Source organism: Solea senegalensis, linkage group LG6, assembly GCF_019176455.1.
Source record: "Solea senegalensis isolate Sse05_10M linkage group LG6, IFAPA_SoseM_1, whole genome shotgun sequence".
Classification (NCBI taxonomy): Eukaryota; Metazoa; Chordata; class Actinopteri; order Pleuronectiformes; family Soleidae; genus Solea; species Solea senegalensis.
Window position 1 is genome coordinate 7,896,142 of NC_058026.1, and position 14,465 is coordinate 7,910,606.

The 14,465-nt window shown below is 40.9% G+C and overlaps 2 protein-coding genes across 2 annotated transcripts; both read right to left on the reverse strand.

Annotated features, from left to right (window-relative positions):
• Positions 1-30: 30 nt before the first annotated feature.
• Positions 31-4,665, reverse strand: LOC122771389. Its single transcript, XM_044028939.1, has 6 exons — positions 4,407-4,665; positions 1,832-2,176; positions 1,352-1,477; positions 1,021-1,116; positions 850-881; positions 31-752 (listed from the first exon to the last, which is right to left on the reverse strand). The coding sequence occupies exons 1-6, from the start codon at positions 4,441-4,443 to the stop codon at positions 600-602; spliced, it is 789 nt and encodes a 262-aa protein (XP_043884874.1). The 5' UTR covers positions 4,444-4,665; the 3' UTR covers positions 31-599.
• A 1,394-nt stretch (positions 4,666-6,059) lies between these two features.
• On the reverse strand, positions 6,060-13,545 carry dnajb1b (DnaJ heat shock protein family (Hsp40) member B1b). Its single transcript, XM_044029404.1, has 3 exons — positions 12,999-13,545; positions 10,382-10,974; positions 6,060-6,812 (listed from the first exon to the last, which is right to left on the reverse strand). Exons 1-3 carry the CDS (start codon positions 13,207-13,209, stop codon positions 6,582-6,584), a joined length of 1,035 nt encoding a protein of 344 aa, XP_043885339.1. The 5' UTR covers positions 13,210-13,545; the 3' UTR covers positions 6,060-6,581.
• Positions 13,546-14,465: the final 920 nt, after the last annotated feature.

Below are 14,465 nucleotides of genomic sequence, written 5' to 3' on the forward strand. Positions count from 1 at the left end.
TCACTTATAGTTGCAAAAAATAATGTGGAAGGGGCTGGCGCTCTTTTTTATTGACAGACGTGTTAATAATAAAAATTAAAAAAAACTGTTAACATGACACTTTTACACAGCAAGGTCACATGTGGGCATCTGATGGTTTTGTAATATGAGGTAACACATGCTCCTGCTTCAGAACACACATTAGAGTAATATTAGATTAACATTCATCGGGAAGCCACATGTAGTTTTGAAGAGAATATTAATCTTTGTTAATCAGTGTTAAATATGCACAAGCAACAGCAAAAAACACAGCGCCATGCTCATTGAGTAGTAGCAAAAGTCTTAATACCATATTTGCATCAAAATACCTCTTCCATTTTCACCTTATTTGTCCCACTGAGGTTTATTCAACATTCTGGAGGACGTACAGGGCAGCAGGGATGTCACCGTACCACAGTAAGAATACCACAGAGCATTAGCTCTCTCACAAATGTAGAACATGATGCACCAAATACCTGACATGTAAAGGAGGAGTGTAAAATTCAAATTGTCCTTAACTTGATTAAATACAGCGCAAAGAATAGGACAAGATGTCAGCTCAGGGACAGAATTAGCTCTGCTCAGTCCAGAGTTTTGGGATCCAGTTCCTGGTAGACAGCAGCATACTGGGAGGGATCCTGAGCACTGCACTCTGGATAAAGTTCTAAAGACTGCAGCTTCACCATGCCCATAGTGGAGGTGCTGCCATCTGCGTTTTCCTCACAGTAATCGACCTGCGAATGAATCAGAGTCATCATTAAGGTTCTTTTTTCAACCGCTCTTTTCAAGATTCACATTTCATCTAAAGGTTTTTGGAGAATGGACACTCACCTTGTCTTTGTTTGCCTCAGATCTGCTTTGACCTTTTGAAAGACACAAATATGCCAGATTCATTACAATCTAATGGGTCGAATGGTCCCTGTTCCCAAGAGTTTGAGTTCCCCTGCTGCACGTATAGCGTACGTGCAAACAGCATATCTGTCCGTGTGCCACCTGTCTCACCTGAATTGCTCCTCCAGTTTCCATAGAATACAAGAGGGATGAGTGCGCAAACCAGGAGTGCCAGGCTCACAGAAATAATGATGACCACCGTGGTGTCTGCAAACAGCAGAGTCAAGTATGTGGCAGTGAAACTAGGTATGGGTTACAATACAGTAAGGGTTAGACTTACTAAAATGGTTAAGTAACATTGTGAAACTCTGCACAATCATCCAAGTATAAGAACAAATCATCTGAGGGGTGATGGGGGTGGAAATATTGACCAAAGCATTATTATTAGGCTTGTCTGAGGTGTGCAACGGGGACTCAGCAGCTGACATTGACCGTGAAATACCTGTGAGGTTGGTGGTGGCACGCTTGTTTGTCTTGTCAGTAGTGGTTCGTGGCACTGCCGCTCGGGATGATTCAGTGGTAGATTGAAAGCTGCCATGGGGCAGAGATCCAGGAGGAACAGTGGGAGCTTTGAAAAAGCAGGGCAGAGGACTCTGTTTGTGTCTGTGTGTGAACTCATGTGACAATGTGATTTCCTTTGTACGAGTCAGGAAGCATCACAAGACATATATTATGGGTAAATATAATCATTTCAATCTGAGCCAAACAAGTTCCCAAAGTGCTGGCTACACGAGGACATTATTAGGTTCAATATTTAATGACCTGACATGAAATTTATATGAATAAGGTTATCTGTTAAAAGTCTGTCATCAAACATTGATCATTTTTCTGTCGTTGACTGCTACAGTTGTGTTCATATAATATTACCTGAATTAGGGATTTGTCCAGACAAAAATTCAACTCCCATATGCTAAAATCTTACCATCCAGAACTAAGAGATTAATCTCCTGGTGCAACACATTAAATGTTTCCTCTACTCCACAGCAGTATCGGCCAGCGTCTATTCTCGTCAGTTTCTTTATGGTCACATTGAAGAGTCCATATCCTTTTTTGACCTCCATGCTGTACTTCCCCTCCCCGCTGGCATCAGACCGCTGCTTCTCCATTTCGACGACGATGTTTTCCCTGGCACAGACTCCTTTACAGAAGTACATGTTGTTGGGTTCCGTGTTGTTGGCTTTGGTCCCGCCGACAGAGCAGTGGATGGAGACCTCTCCTCCAACATGGCCGCTCACTTCCAGCACGCCTGACGTCCTGACACACACAGCTGTTGTATGAAGGGGCAAAAGTGCTCGGTTAGACAGGCGTTGATTCACTGAAAACGTATGAAAGATAAAGATTTCTTGTGGCATCTGTTAGTTCACAGGCAGCAGCTGCTTAGCTCCTGGTATTATCCCATAATAACAAAACCTAGCAATTAAAGGAATACTTAACCGATTTGCATTTAGCTTTGTATTATTAGAATAGGGGTAGTATTTTTGAAAAAATTGTGCTTCCCAACCTAAGTTTCCCCTGAGTTGAAAAACGTCTTCATTCTTTTCTTTGTTACGTGCCCACCAGTGACACTTGGTTCTGTTGGGGTTAACTGTTAGAAAAGATGGCGGACACCACCTCCTACGAGTGGGTCTAAAAAGTGCGCAATTAGCGTTGCAGTTTCAAGCCTTGGATCAAGTGTCACTGGTGGTAAGAATGAGGATATTTCTCGACTCTAGCACTACCCCTATTCTAATAATACAAAGCTAAATGCAAATTGGTGAAGTATTCCTTTAACACATTTCATTCATCTGTGTTTAAGTTAAACAAGACCCATGTACTACCAGACACAGTCAAATAGACATTTAAACAGGGTTCATACTATAAAAATAAATACAGTGTACACTTAAATAAAAACATGCTAAGACAAAGCCGGACACATCTCAATCATAATCCCACAGACAGGAAATAACCAGTCAGTGGACTGTGGAATGTACTGAGATGCATGGCCCATGACCAATTACTTTGTTTGAGGAGACTGATTTTTTTCAGTTTTTTAATTAAATCACTCTCACCACACTGGATCGAAACATTGTGTTCTCACATTGTGTTCTCACCTGTTTTCTTTTTGCACTTTGTAATCTGCCCGTCCCGAACCGTTAGAACCAAAGGTGATGTGCGTTCAATTCTTCTATCATTAACCAAAACCAGCCGTTGCCATCCAGCACTAATTCCTTACACAAAGGTTGTCTGGGTTGGACGTCTTCACAACAGCAGGGACATTTATGGAAGATTCAAGTGAGGGATGCATGGACAGATTAGCCTCACCATTACCATAAGGACAAGGTCCTGGCCCAGTTGGCAGATCCCAGTCAGACCCATCGGGTTAATTGCACTGAGTGACAAGACAGGCTGAAGATGGTATGAGTGCTCTACTACCCACACACATAAATAATGGGCCTTCAGTGCACTGCATACGTACTGCATTTGCCCTAAAAAAAATCTACAAGCACACAAAAGAGATCACCTCACAAAACTGCAGTAAAAGTCAAAGTCTGTTTTCTCAATGATCAAGCTCTCAAAGACCAGTTCAAGGACAAGACTTGATTCCCTGGTCATGAGTTGAAGTCGTTACTAATCCTGAACCCAAGGGGCCCCATTTACAAAATACAGCATGAAAATCTCATGCTGTATTTTCACGTGGGCTCACCCACAAATGTTACGGTAATTTGACAAAGGCACTGGTAGGACATGTTCAGAACAATCGCCACAGTGACATTTGTATTCTCCTTGTATTCTCCAGTGTGTTCAGACAATTTCCAAGAGAAATATCCACATTTCAGTGAATGTCTGAAAGCAGTTGAAGAAACGGTTTGGAGCATTATGAGCGCTGACCACAACCTGCAGAGGATACAATACCCGGGTTTAACCACAGCAAATGTCCCCAAGAATCTGATTCGATAACTTTGCATAGCAAGATAAAGCACAAGGAGAAAACAAATCCCTCAAGTGGTGATGTGATTTGGATAGGATAATCTAAAACAAAGTGAATTTATAATTGGTTCTTTGCTTTTTGAGCTATGCTGACAAACACAGACAAAAACATGACCTCCTTGATGAAGGTAATTATGACCTGGATGAATGAGGCACTAAACAGATATGAATGGAACAACACTGATTCACAACAAAAATAAAAAAAAAAATAAACATTTGTTTTTAGTTTATGTATTTAAATGTACTATTTTTTACTAGTACACTATCTAGCAATATACTTGTATGTGAGTAGTTCTGTATTTGGAAAATTGCCGTGCATGTTTTTCCTCTCATTAAAACATCACAATATAGATTAACTGATTATTGAGGTGTTTTCAATGTTTAAGAAGTTATTTGAGACGACCACCACAACTTCAGAGCTTCTGCAATTGTCGTAAAAAACAAGTTTAAAAGGACATTTATACTTTTATAGATGTATATATAGCAATAAAGCATAAAAGCATTGTTTTTTCTGATACAACAAAACTCACCTGAGAAGCAGTAAACCACGACAAGAAGAATCTTCATCCTTTATCCAGGTTAAAAATGAATCAAGTGAAAGTAAATTCACTCCAACACTTATCAGAAAAATGCAACTTGCACAAATGGTATCATCTGAGATGACAGTGCCATAAAATGAGAGAGCCCAAAGGATCAGGAAAAGTTTTAAAAAGATATGATTGTGGAGCAAATGGGTGCAGCAGCTTGTTGGTCCTTAACTGATGTGATCAGTAAGGGGGCATGGTTCTGTCTGATTATGCCTCTGAAACGCTGTTTTCCAAATAGAGAAAACTTTTAAGTGCTCTCTCTCTCTCTCTCTCACTCTTCCATTTTTCCCTCACTCGCTCTGATCTGAAGAGCCAGCTATTGTGTTTGCATTTATTGTTTGCACTCATACAGTTCTTGCAGTCCCTTTCTGCCTCACTGCATCAACTTAACAGTCTGCTGACTGTCATGGGTGTCAACGACAACCTGAGGGCTGTCTCATAAAGTGAGATCGTTGCACTTCAACAAAGTAATCACGTTTTAGAAAGACATTTTTCCTTACAACATTTTGTTCGTTCTAAATTACTCGTTAGTTTGAGCCTTGAACAAGTTACACCTGACCAATTAGATACAATGTCATCATTTCTAAGAGACCAAATTCAAATCACTGGGTGCAAGGATGGACGTGTGAGCTCATGTGAAAATATTCATATCTAACTGATTGATGAAGAATCACAAGTCTGCACTGTAACCTCCAACTGTGACAATATCATCATGAGTCATTAACACCACATTAGTCACAGTGTGAATGAGAGATACGTAGCTGCCTGAAGGGATCGCAAGACTGTATTATCAGTAGCTGAAAGTACTGTCACCGACTACTTCCAGTTTAGTTTCACTTCTTACGTGAGTGGTTGTTCCACTGCCTGATGGGCAGTTCACAATCTATGTGCTAAGCTGAGCTCAAGCTGTTGTACATAAGATACACACTGAAGACACTGAAACGAAATCGACAAGGCCTCATCCCTCAGAAAACTGATGCTTACTGGATATTTTCTCTTTTTAATGACCATTCTGTATAAAAACTTCAGTGGGTCAACAGTTTCCGAAATACTCGGACCAGTCAGCCAGCAACAATAATGCCATCATCCAAGTGATTTTCTTCACCACCATTGGTTTGAACCTCAGCAGGTCGTCTTGACCCCGCCTACAATGCTAAAAATCGTAGAGTTGCTGCCACGTCATTTGCTGAGTAGATATTTTGCATTAGCAAGTAGCTGACCAGGTGTGTGGCAAATGAATGTATACCCACGAATAATGGAGCTAGAGACAATTTTAAGCATCAGAGATGTATCCACATCATATCACGATGTCATGAATATCAATTATCACCATGATGCTTTCTCCACATCAGATGAAAGTAAAGACAGGTAACTGTGGAGTCAGAAAGTTATAATGCAAGTGTCTTTCATTTTTGGAAACAATCGGGAAACAATAGGATTAGAGATACATTCTGCCGACGATTATTCCGTTTCAGTCATTTATGGCATCATATGGCACGTATGTGAAAGGACATTGCGTGACCGGTGTACAAATGTTAATATGTGCACAGGTACAAACAAACTACTGAAGAATACGAGTGTTGATGTTCACAGCTCTGGTTTTCATTATCTTTTTTTATTGTTCTTTCAATAACAATGTTTGACAATTCTGTCCAACAATAAGTGCAGCCGCTTGTTGTACCATCCATTACCCAACAATTACTTGGGACATTAAATCATCAACTCTTACTACATGTGCTGTATGGCCTGTCTTTGCAACCAAATCCTTTGCCATGTTTCTGAACAAAATGATTTCTCCAAGTCCCATCTGAAGCATGTAAACAATCAATAGCAAATCTTCAGGCTGCAGTTTTATACAAAATAGAAAACTTTCTCAAAAATAACCTATACAACCAACAACAATTCCCTGGTGATAAAGAATTAGGTATACTATATACACTTAATTTCATCAAAATATAATCTATTCAGAAAAGTTAAAACACGCAAAAAAAAAGAAGTCATATTTACATGTCTTTACTTTATTGTTTGGTGGGCATTTAACCGACACACAAGCCCTAAAAAATAAAAACATATTGACAGAAATTGTTGGCAGCTTAGTTCAATAGTCTTTTATCTTCCTCAAGATCGCGGTAGGACCTGAGCAATGGTGTCCCGAGCACTCTGACTGAGACTTTCTGGGAACTTGACCTCAAACTCCACAATCAGGTCACCTCGACGATCAGGCCGCTTAGGATAAGGAAGCCCTTCACCACTAATCCTCCGCTTCATACCGGGTTGTACTATATCTGTAGTCACGGTCACTGGTCTGCCACCCAGTGTGGGTGCATTAACTGTGCAGCCACACAAGGCCTGATGGGAAAGAAGAGAACAAACAAAAGAGAAACAGAATATAAGAATTTTGGGTGTTTTTTTTATTATTATTATTATTATTATTAGGGTTCGAGCAACAAGGTTGCAAGAACCCTATTGAAACTGGAAGGATTATTATTATTATTATTATTATTATTATTATTCTTATTATTCCCCCAAATGAATCGCCTTTTTGAGGCCTTTCCCATACCCCAAAACTCACCAATTTTTGTGACCGCATCAATCCTGGTGTAAATTTACGTCTGAAAAAGGTTCGGGGAATGTGCGTCGAAAATTGAATGTGGGAGGGGCCAATAAGTGCGGCGCCACCTGTCCAAATTCACCATGACCAACACAAATATCGCACATGCACGAAATTCGGTACACATGTGTAGTGGGTCAGGATGAAGAAAAAATTACATTATGACCATGATCCAAACCCAACAGGAATTCCGCCATCTTGGGTTGATTGGCGATTTTTTGGCGATTTTGGCGAATTCGCAGCAATGGTATTTGAACTAACTCCTCCTAGAGTTTTCGTGCGATCACCTTCAAACTTGGTGAGGTCCCTGTGGACCAGTTGAGGAGCTCACGGTATCAAAAGTTTTTTCAAATGTCACATGGCGCGCGAGATAGGGGGCGGCAAAGTTCGTGATGATTCTGATGTTTCGCATCAGAAAAACAAAACTCTTATAACTTTGCGATGGAAGGTCCGATCCAAACCAAACTTGCTATGATTGATGATGGGCCATGGCTGAAGACGTCTATGAAAAAACGGTGAAGTTTGAAAACAGCGCCTCCTTGTGGTGAAAGAAAATACACCAAAAAAAAGTTTTTTTACGATTTCGGGAATAACTTTTACACAGATAATCGTACCGCACTCAAAATTGGTGACAACAGTCAAAACACATGGTAGATGATGTGTGATCAATATGACGACGAATCGTTTAACGGTGTTGCCATGGCAACGACGCAAAGTCGGATTTTTGGGACAAAAAATCAAACTGCTACAACTTCGCAAATCCTGGTCCGATCTGAACCAAACTTGCTAGGATTGATGACAGTCCGGCCCTAAAGACGTCTATATGAAAATATTCAATTTCGAAAACAGCGCCCCCTGGTGACAGCAGACAGTATGACAGCTTGTATTTCAATTATCTCCTCCTAGAGCTTTTGTGCGATCACCTTCAAACTTGGTGAGATCAATGTGGACGAGTTGAGCATCAAAAGTTATCAAAAGCTTTTTAAAATATTGTATGGCGTACGAGATAGGGGGCGCCAAAGTTGGAGATAATAATAATTTTTCACAACAGACAATGAAACTCTTATAACTTTGCGACGGAAGGTCTGATCCCAACCAAACTTGCTATAGTTGATGATGGTTAGTTGCTGAAGACGACTGTGTTGCTGAAACGGTACATTTTGAAAACAGCGCCTCCTGGTGGTGGTAGAAAATTCTAAAAAAAACAAACTGTTACAACTTTGCCAATCCTGGTCCGATCTGAACCAAACTTGCAAGGATTGATGACAGTCCGGCCCTGAACACGTCTATATGAAAATATTAATTTTCAAATACAGCGCCCCCTGGTGACAGCAGACAGCATTACATTTATAGTTTTTGATGCTGCTCCAACAGGGATTGTTGTATCCACTTGAAACTTAGTATGTGGGACCCCAGACCCTTCCTCAACATGTCCGTAAAAGGTCACCTCCCTACAGGAAGTGGAACGCCCGAAACAGGAAGTAAAGTCTTCCATTGTCCGATTGACACGAAACTAGATATGTGAGTTACGGGACCTTCCCTGAACATGTTTACGGAGACGCCGTTGACCGAACAGGAAGTCGGCCATTTTAAACAGGAAGTGCCCTCTAACTTTGCCGTACGTTGTCCGATTTGCACGAAACCTTATATGCGAGTTATGGGACCTTCCCTGAACATGTTTACGGAGACACCGTTGACCGAACAGGAAGTTGGCCATTTTAAACAGGAAGTGCCCTCTAACTTTGCAGTATATTGTCCGATCTGCACAAAACCTTATATGTGACACCAGGGACCTGTCCTGAGCATGTCTGTAAAAGGTCACCTCCCTACAGGAAGTGGAACGCCCGAAACAGGAAGTAAAGTCTTACATTGTCCGATTGACACAAAACTAGATATGTGAGTTAAGGGACCTTCCCTGAACATGTTTCCAGAGACGAACAGGAAGTTGGCCATTTTAAACAGGAAGTGCCCGCTAACTTTGCCGTACGTTGTCCAATTTGCACAAAACCTTATATGTCACACCAGGGACCTGTCCTGAGCATGTCTGCAAAAGATGACCTCCCAACAGGAAGTGGAATGCCCGAAACAGGAAGTCAACTCTAAGATTGTCCGAGCTGCACAAAACTTGATATGTAAGACAAGGGAACTTCCCTGAACACGTTTACGGACGCGCATTTGACCGAACAGGAAGTCGGCCATTTTAAACAGGAAGTGCCCTATAACTTTGCCATACGTTGCCGATCCCCCCCGAAATTTGGATCGACATGTGCGGAGACGCCGCTGAAAATAACTGTAAGTTAAGGGACCTTCCCTGAACATGTTTCCGGAGACGAACAGGAAGTCGGCCATTTTAAACAGGAAGTGCCCTCTAACTTTGCCGTACGTTGTCCGATTTGCACAAAACCTTATATGTGAGTTACGGGACCTTCCCTGAACATGTTTACGGAGACGCCGTTGACCGAACAGGAAGTCGGCCATTTTAAACAGGAAGTGCCCTCTAACTTTGCAGTACATTGTCCGATCTGCACAAAACCTTATATGTGACACCAGGGACCTGTCCTGAGCATGTCTGTAAAAGGTCACCTCCCTACAGGAAGTGGAACGCCCGAAACAGGAAGTAAAGTCTTACATTGTCCGATTGACACAAAACTAGATATGTGAGTTACGGGACCTTCCCTGAACATGTTTCCAGAGACGAACAGGAAGTTGGCCATTTTAAACAGGAAGTGCCCGCTAACTTTGCAGTACGTTGTCCAATTTGCACAAAACCTTATATGTCACACCAGGGACCTGTCCTGAGCATGTCTGCAAAAGATGACCTCCCAACAGGAAGTGGAATGCCCGAAACAGGAAGTAAACTCTAAGATTGTCCGATCTGCACAAAACTTGATATGTAAGACAAGGGAACTTCCCTGAACACGTTTACGGACGCGCATTTGACCGAACAGGAAGTCGGCCATTTTAAACAGGAAAAAAAGTGCCCTATAACTTTGCCATACGTTGCCGATCCCCCCCGAAATTTGGATCGACATGTGCGGAGACGCCGCTGAAAATAACTAGTACTGAAAATAACTAGTACTGAAAATAACTAGTACCGCGCGCGGTGAATGAACGGGTGAGAGCGCGAGGCACGCGGGGAGCCGTGGCACACGGCGACCCGCGTGGGTCGACTCGAACCCGTTCAGAACCGCGCGCGGTACTAGTTATTTTCAGTACTAGTTATTATTATTATTATTGTTAATTTTTTTTTATTTAGGAAAAACTGGTAATGAACTTAAAGGCCTATCGCTGAGTACTTTATACTTACATCTCGGAGTGAAATCTTGGCTGGGTAAACAATGTCCGAGCCATCACGTTTGAACACTGGATGTGGTTTGTCCTTCAACACAAAGACTACGTCAGCTGGAATGTTGGTGGGAGTCTCATCCCCCTCTTTAGGAAATGTGATTTTGGTACCTTCCTTCCACCCTTTCTTTATCTGCACCTCCAGGATTTTATCTTCTGCCCTTACTGATCGTCCATCAGGGTTCAGTCTTTTACGAGAGATCTTCATTTTCTTTGTGCAACCTGACAGAACTTCCTCCAAGGTCACATGCAGATCACGAACCAGAGGAGGGTCCTGCTGCTTCTTTACGACACTACTGTGACCACCCATGCCACCCATACCTGAGCTGAAGGAGCGGGGAAACCCACCCAATCCAGCTCCCCCCATCCCGAAGCGGGCGAAAGGGTCATCAGTGTCCATGTCCTCATCCATACCCCCATTGCGGCCACCAAAGAATTGTTCGAAGGGGTTGCGCCCACCAAAGAACTCTGCAAATATGGCATGAGGGTCTCCTTGGAAGGTGTAGCTGAAGGTGCCAGGTTCACCACCACTCGAGGGGCCTCTACCTTTCAGACCTGTGTAAGAGACAGTCATTTAATTCATCTCCACAACAATGTTAGACCTTTTTTGTTGCTGACTCACAGAGGAGCTGTAACAGAATGCCGGTTTCTGGCCATGTTTGACTCAAAACTAAAAGGGATTTTCTTTTTTTTAAATCAATTGTTGACCTTAAAAAACAGGAATTGTACTGCAATGTGGAAAACATAGCAGTCTTGGACAGAGGTTTGTGCACACTGGGTGCTGTCATGAGTTATAACAATTAAACACATTGCGTGTTGATGCACGCCCCTTTCGGCTCCTCTCCAGATTTACACAATATATTTCTCAAAGTCAGAAAATGACTATACTGTAACATAATCAAACACTGCAGAAGGACTTTCCAAAGTCGGAGGAGCACTGGATAAGACGATGAGCCCACTCATTCACCCGCTGACTACAGGGAGTGCTCCGCCACCGAGCCGACATTAGCCGAGCTGTGGCTCGCTGATAGTAAACACGACGGTAAACATCGAGCTAGAGGAGGTATGTTTTGCTGGGTGTGTTGCAACCACCGCCAGTGGGCAATGCAAGGATCCTCAACCAGAATCTTCATTGAAGCTCCTTGTACAACTTATAGGCAAGATGTGCTAAACGCACATAATTTGTGCTCTACACTGTTGCACTAGCATTGAGACGGCAGCAAGCAAAAATAAACAATAAATAATGTAAATGTATTACACCAACTAAAATGAAATATCTATCATGAAAAATCCAATAGCTTTCACATTTTTCATGTTCTAGGTTTGTCAATCAGTGAAGCCATTGAGTGAATGATTAAAACTTCCAGTGATTAATATGGAGCACACATCAATAACTGGTGGGTTTAAATGCCTTTACTGGCTGCTAAAACATGAAATTGCCCAACATACAAATTATGGAGCCTTGTTTGATCTTGCCAAATTACTTGGCTGTGACTACTTCTCCAAACTTCAGTTAAATTATTTAAATGTATATTTTGTGGTGTTGACAATGGTTTCAAAACACTATGAATGGTATGTGTATGTTACTCTTTTTCTTTTTTTTAGATTGACAAGAGGGGCTTAATTAGGATTTAACTTAGTGAAAACGATTGATATAATTTATTTTAATTGTAATTTTTTGTGTTTGTTAAAACAGTATTTACAGTCTGCCTTTCTGTAAGACTCTATAGTTGGTGTTTCTTCTAGTACTGTTAATGAAGGTATTACAATAACACATAAGTCATCATTTCAAATTTCCTGTCAACTTTTAACATTCTCTAAAAAAAATTACTGATATTGACACATACAATACACAATATTGATATTAAAAACAGTGCAGTAGACAATATGCCAAACTATACACTATATATACAATAAGTAGTAAAAAGTAGTAGTTTCAGATATCTGTAATTCAGTTTTTATTAGTAAGATTCAAACTACTTTTACCATTCATGTGTGGTTTGTCACATAGATATCTACAATTCAGTTTCAGATATCTACAACGTCATTATGGCTTGTCATAATTCAAGTTCAAGACTGGAATTATTGATATCTACAATTTAGTTACGGATGTATACCCCATACACGTGAATGTCAAATGTGACGTCATTATGACAAGTTAAAACTGAATTGCAGAACGACGTTGCAGATATCGGTAGTGAATACCCCGTTTACCGATTGAACGTTAAAAACCGTTTGACATATATCTCGTATCTATAGGACCTAAATTGGCTACTTCACTCTCAACTCGGGAATGCTCATTGACGTTGATTAACATCTTATTATAGAGCAGGGTCGCTGCGTAGTCACCGCGCCGCCATATTGAAATGTACAATATCAAGTACCGTGTTTATTCCTGTAACAGAGCCTCGCCTTTTCCTGGTTCAACAACAGGATAAGTCAAAATGCCAAAGCAGAGGGAAGCTGACGCCGCCATTACACACAGAACAACACGACTGTCAATGTTACTTTTCGTTTATACGATGTTGCTGGTTTCTTCGAAATAACAAGCCCACTGCTACATTGTTTACACAACTTACCTTCTTCGCCGAAACGATCATAGATGTCCTTTTTCTTTGGGTCACTCAAAACGTCGTAAGCTTCGGCAATTTCTTTGAATTTCTCTTCGGCTCCAGGTGACTTGTTCTTGTCGGGGTGATATTTCAGAGCCTGCTTACGATAAGCTTTCTTTATTTCGTCCTCCGACGCTCCTTTCTTAATTCCCAGAATGTCGTAATAGTCTTTACCCATTTTTTTTTGTTTTTGTTTTAACCACGGAACTGTTTGAGAAACGTTCTTGTTTTTCTTCTTAATTAGCGTTTCGCGACAGTGGGCATCCGGTATGTCGCATCACCGCATCCTTCTTCGCTTTCCTTTGATGAGGTGTTCAATAAACTTTTTCAAACTTTGTCTTCGAACGTTTTTGTCTTTAAAGTACAGACAAGTGCAGGCGTTGCTCTTCCTCCTAGCCAGTCCTATTCTGCGCCACTCGCCTCGTTGTGCCCAGGCTACTTTATAAACGCCATGGAAACTTCCAGAGTTTTCCATACTAAGCTCGAACATTCAGAGCGGTCTAGGTTCTACAGAGACACGCCCACATGTACGTCATCTCATGCTGCGTTCAAATCTGTCGGAAATAATTCAGCGCACTAACATTCAGTACCATCAATGGTACCATGCCCATCCATGACCATTCGTTGAGCTTCCTCCCACCCCCACTTTGGCAAGCAACAATGGCTAAACTTGACCATCATAATCAGAAGTGGAAAGAGTACTGAAATATTCCACTCAAGTAAAAGTATCACTATTTTTGATTACAGAAATGTACTTCAGTACAAGTAAAAGTACTGGTCTAAAATGTATTCAAGTCAAAGTAAAGTTACTGAGTTACTTTAATAGCAAGGTTGGGGTTTTTTTTTGTGCAAAATGGACAAGGAGACCCAAATTCCACATTAATTGTTGTTAATTAAAGGCAAACCTTTACAAATTAAAGTGCTTATAAAATAAGATTATGTAAACACAATGCATCAGTCAAAATGGGTCAAAGGTCACAAATGTTTTAACTTTCTCACTCACTTCACCTTAATTAATGCCAATTCACTGGTCCTCATCATTCACTGTCAGTTTCCAGTGCATTAATTTAATTTTATCATTGTTATTATTATTATTTTAAATATTTTTTTAACTCAGCAACAGGTGTGATTTAAAAACGTAGTGAGGTACAGTACTTCCAGAAAAAACATACTTTTAAAAATGACATTAAAAAGTACAAGCACACAAAAACCTTTTCAGTTACAGTAACACCAGTAAAAGTAATTCATTACTTTCCACCTCTGATCATAATTATATTTTATGAATTATATTCACACATTTTACACGCACCTAAGTGGGCGTCAATGTGTGTGTCTAAGTATGTCTAAGGCTACGAAAAGCCAAACAATTAACATTTTTATTTTAAAGTTTTTGTTTTTAAAGTTGCACAGGTTATGAAAACAGATGCCACTTCA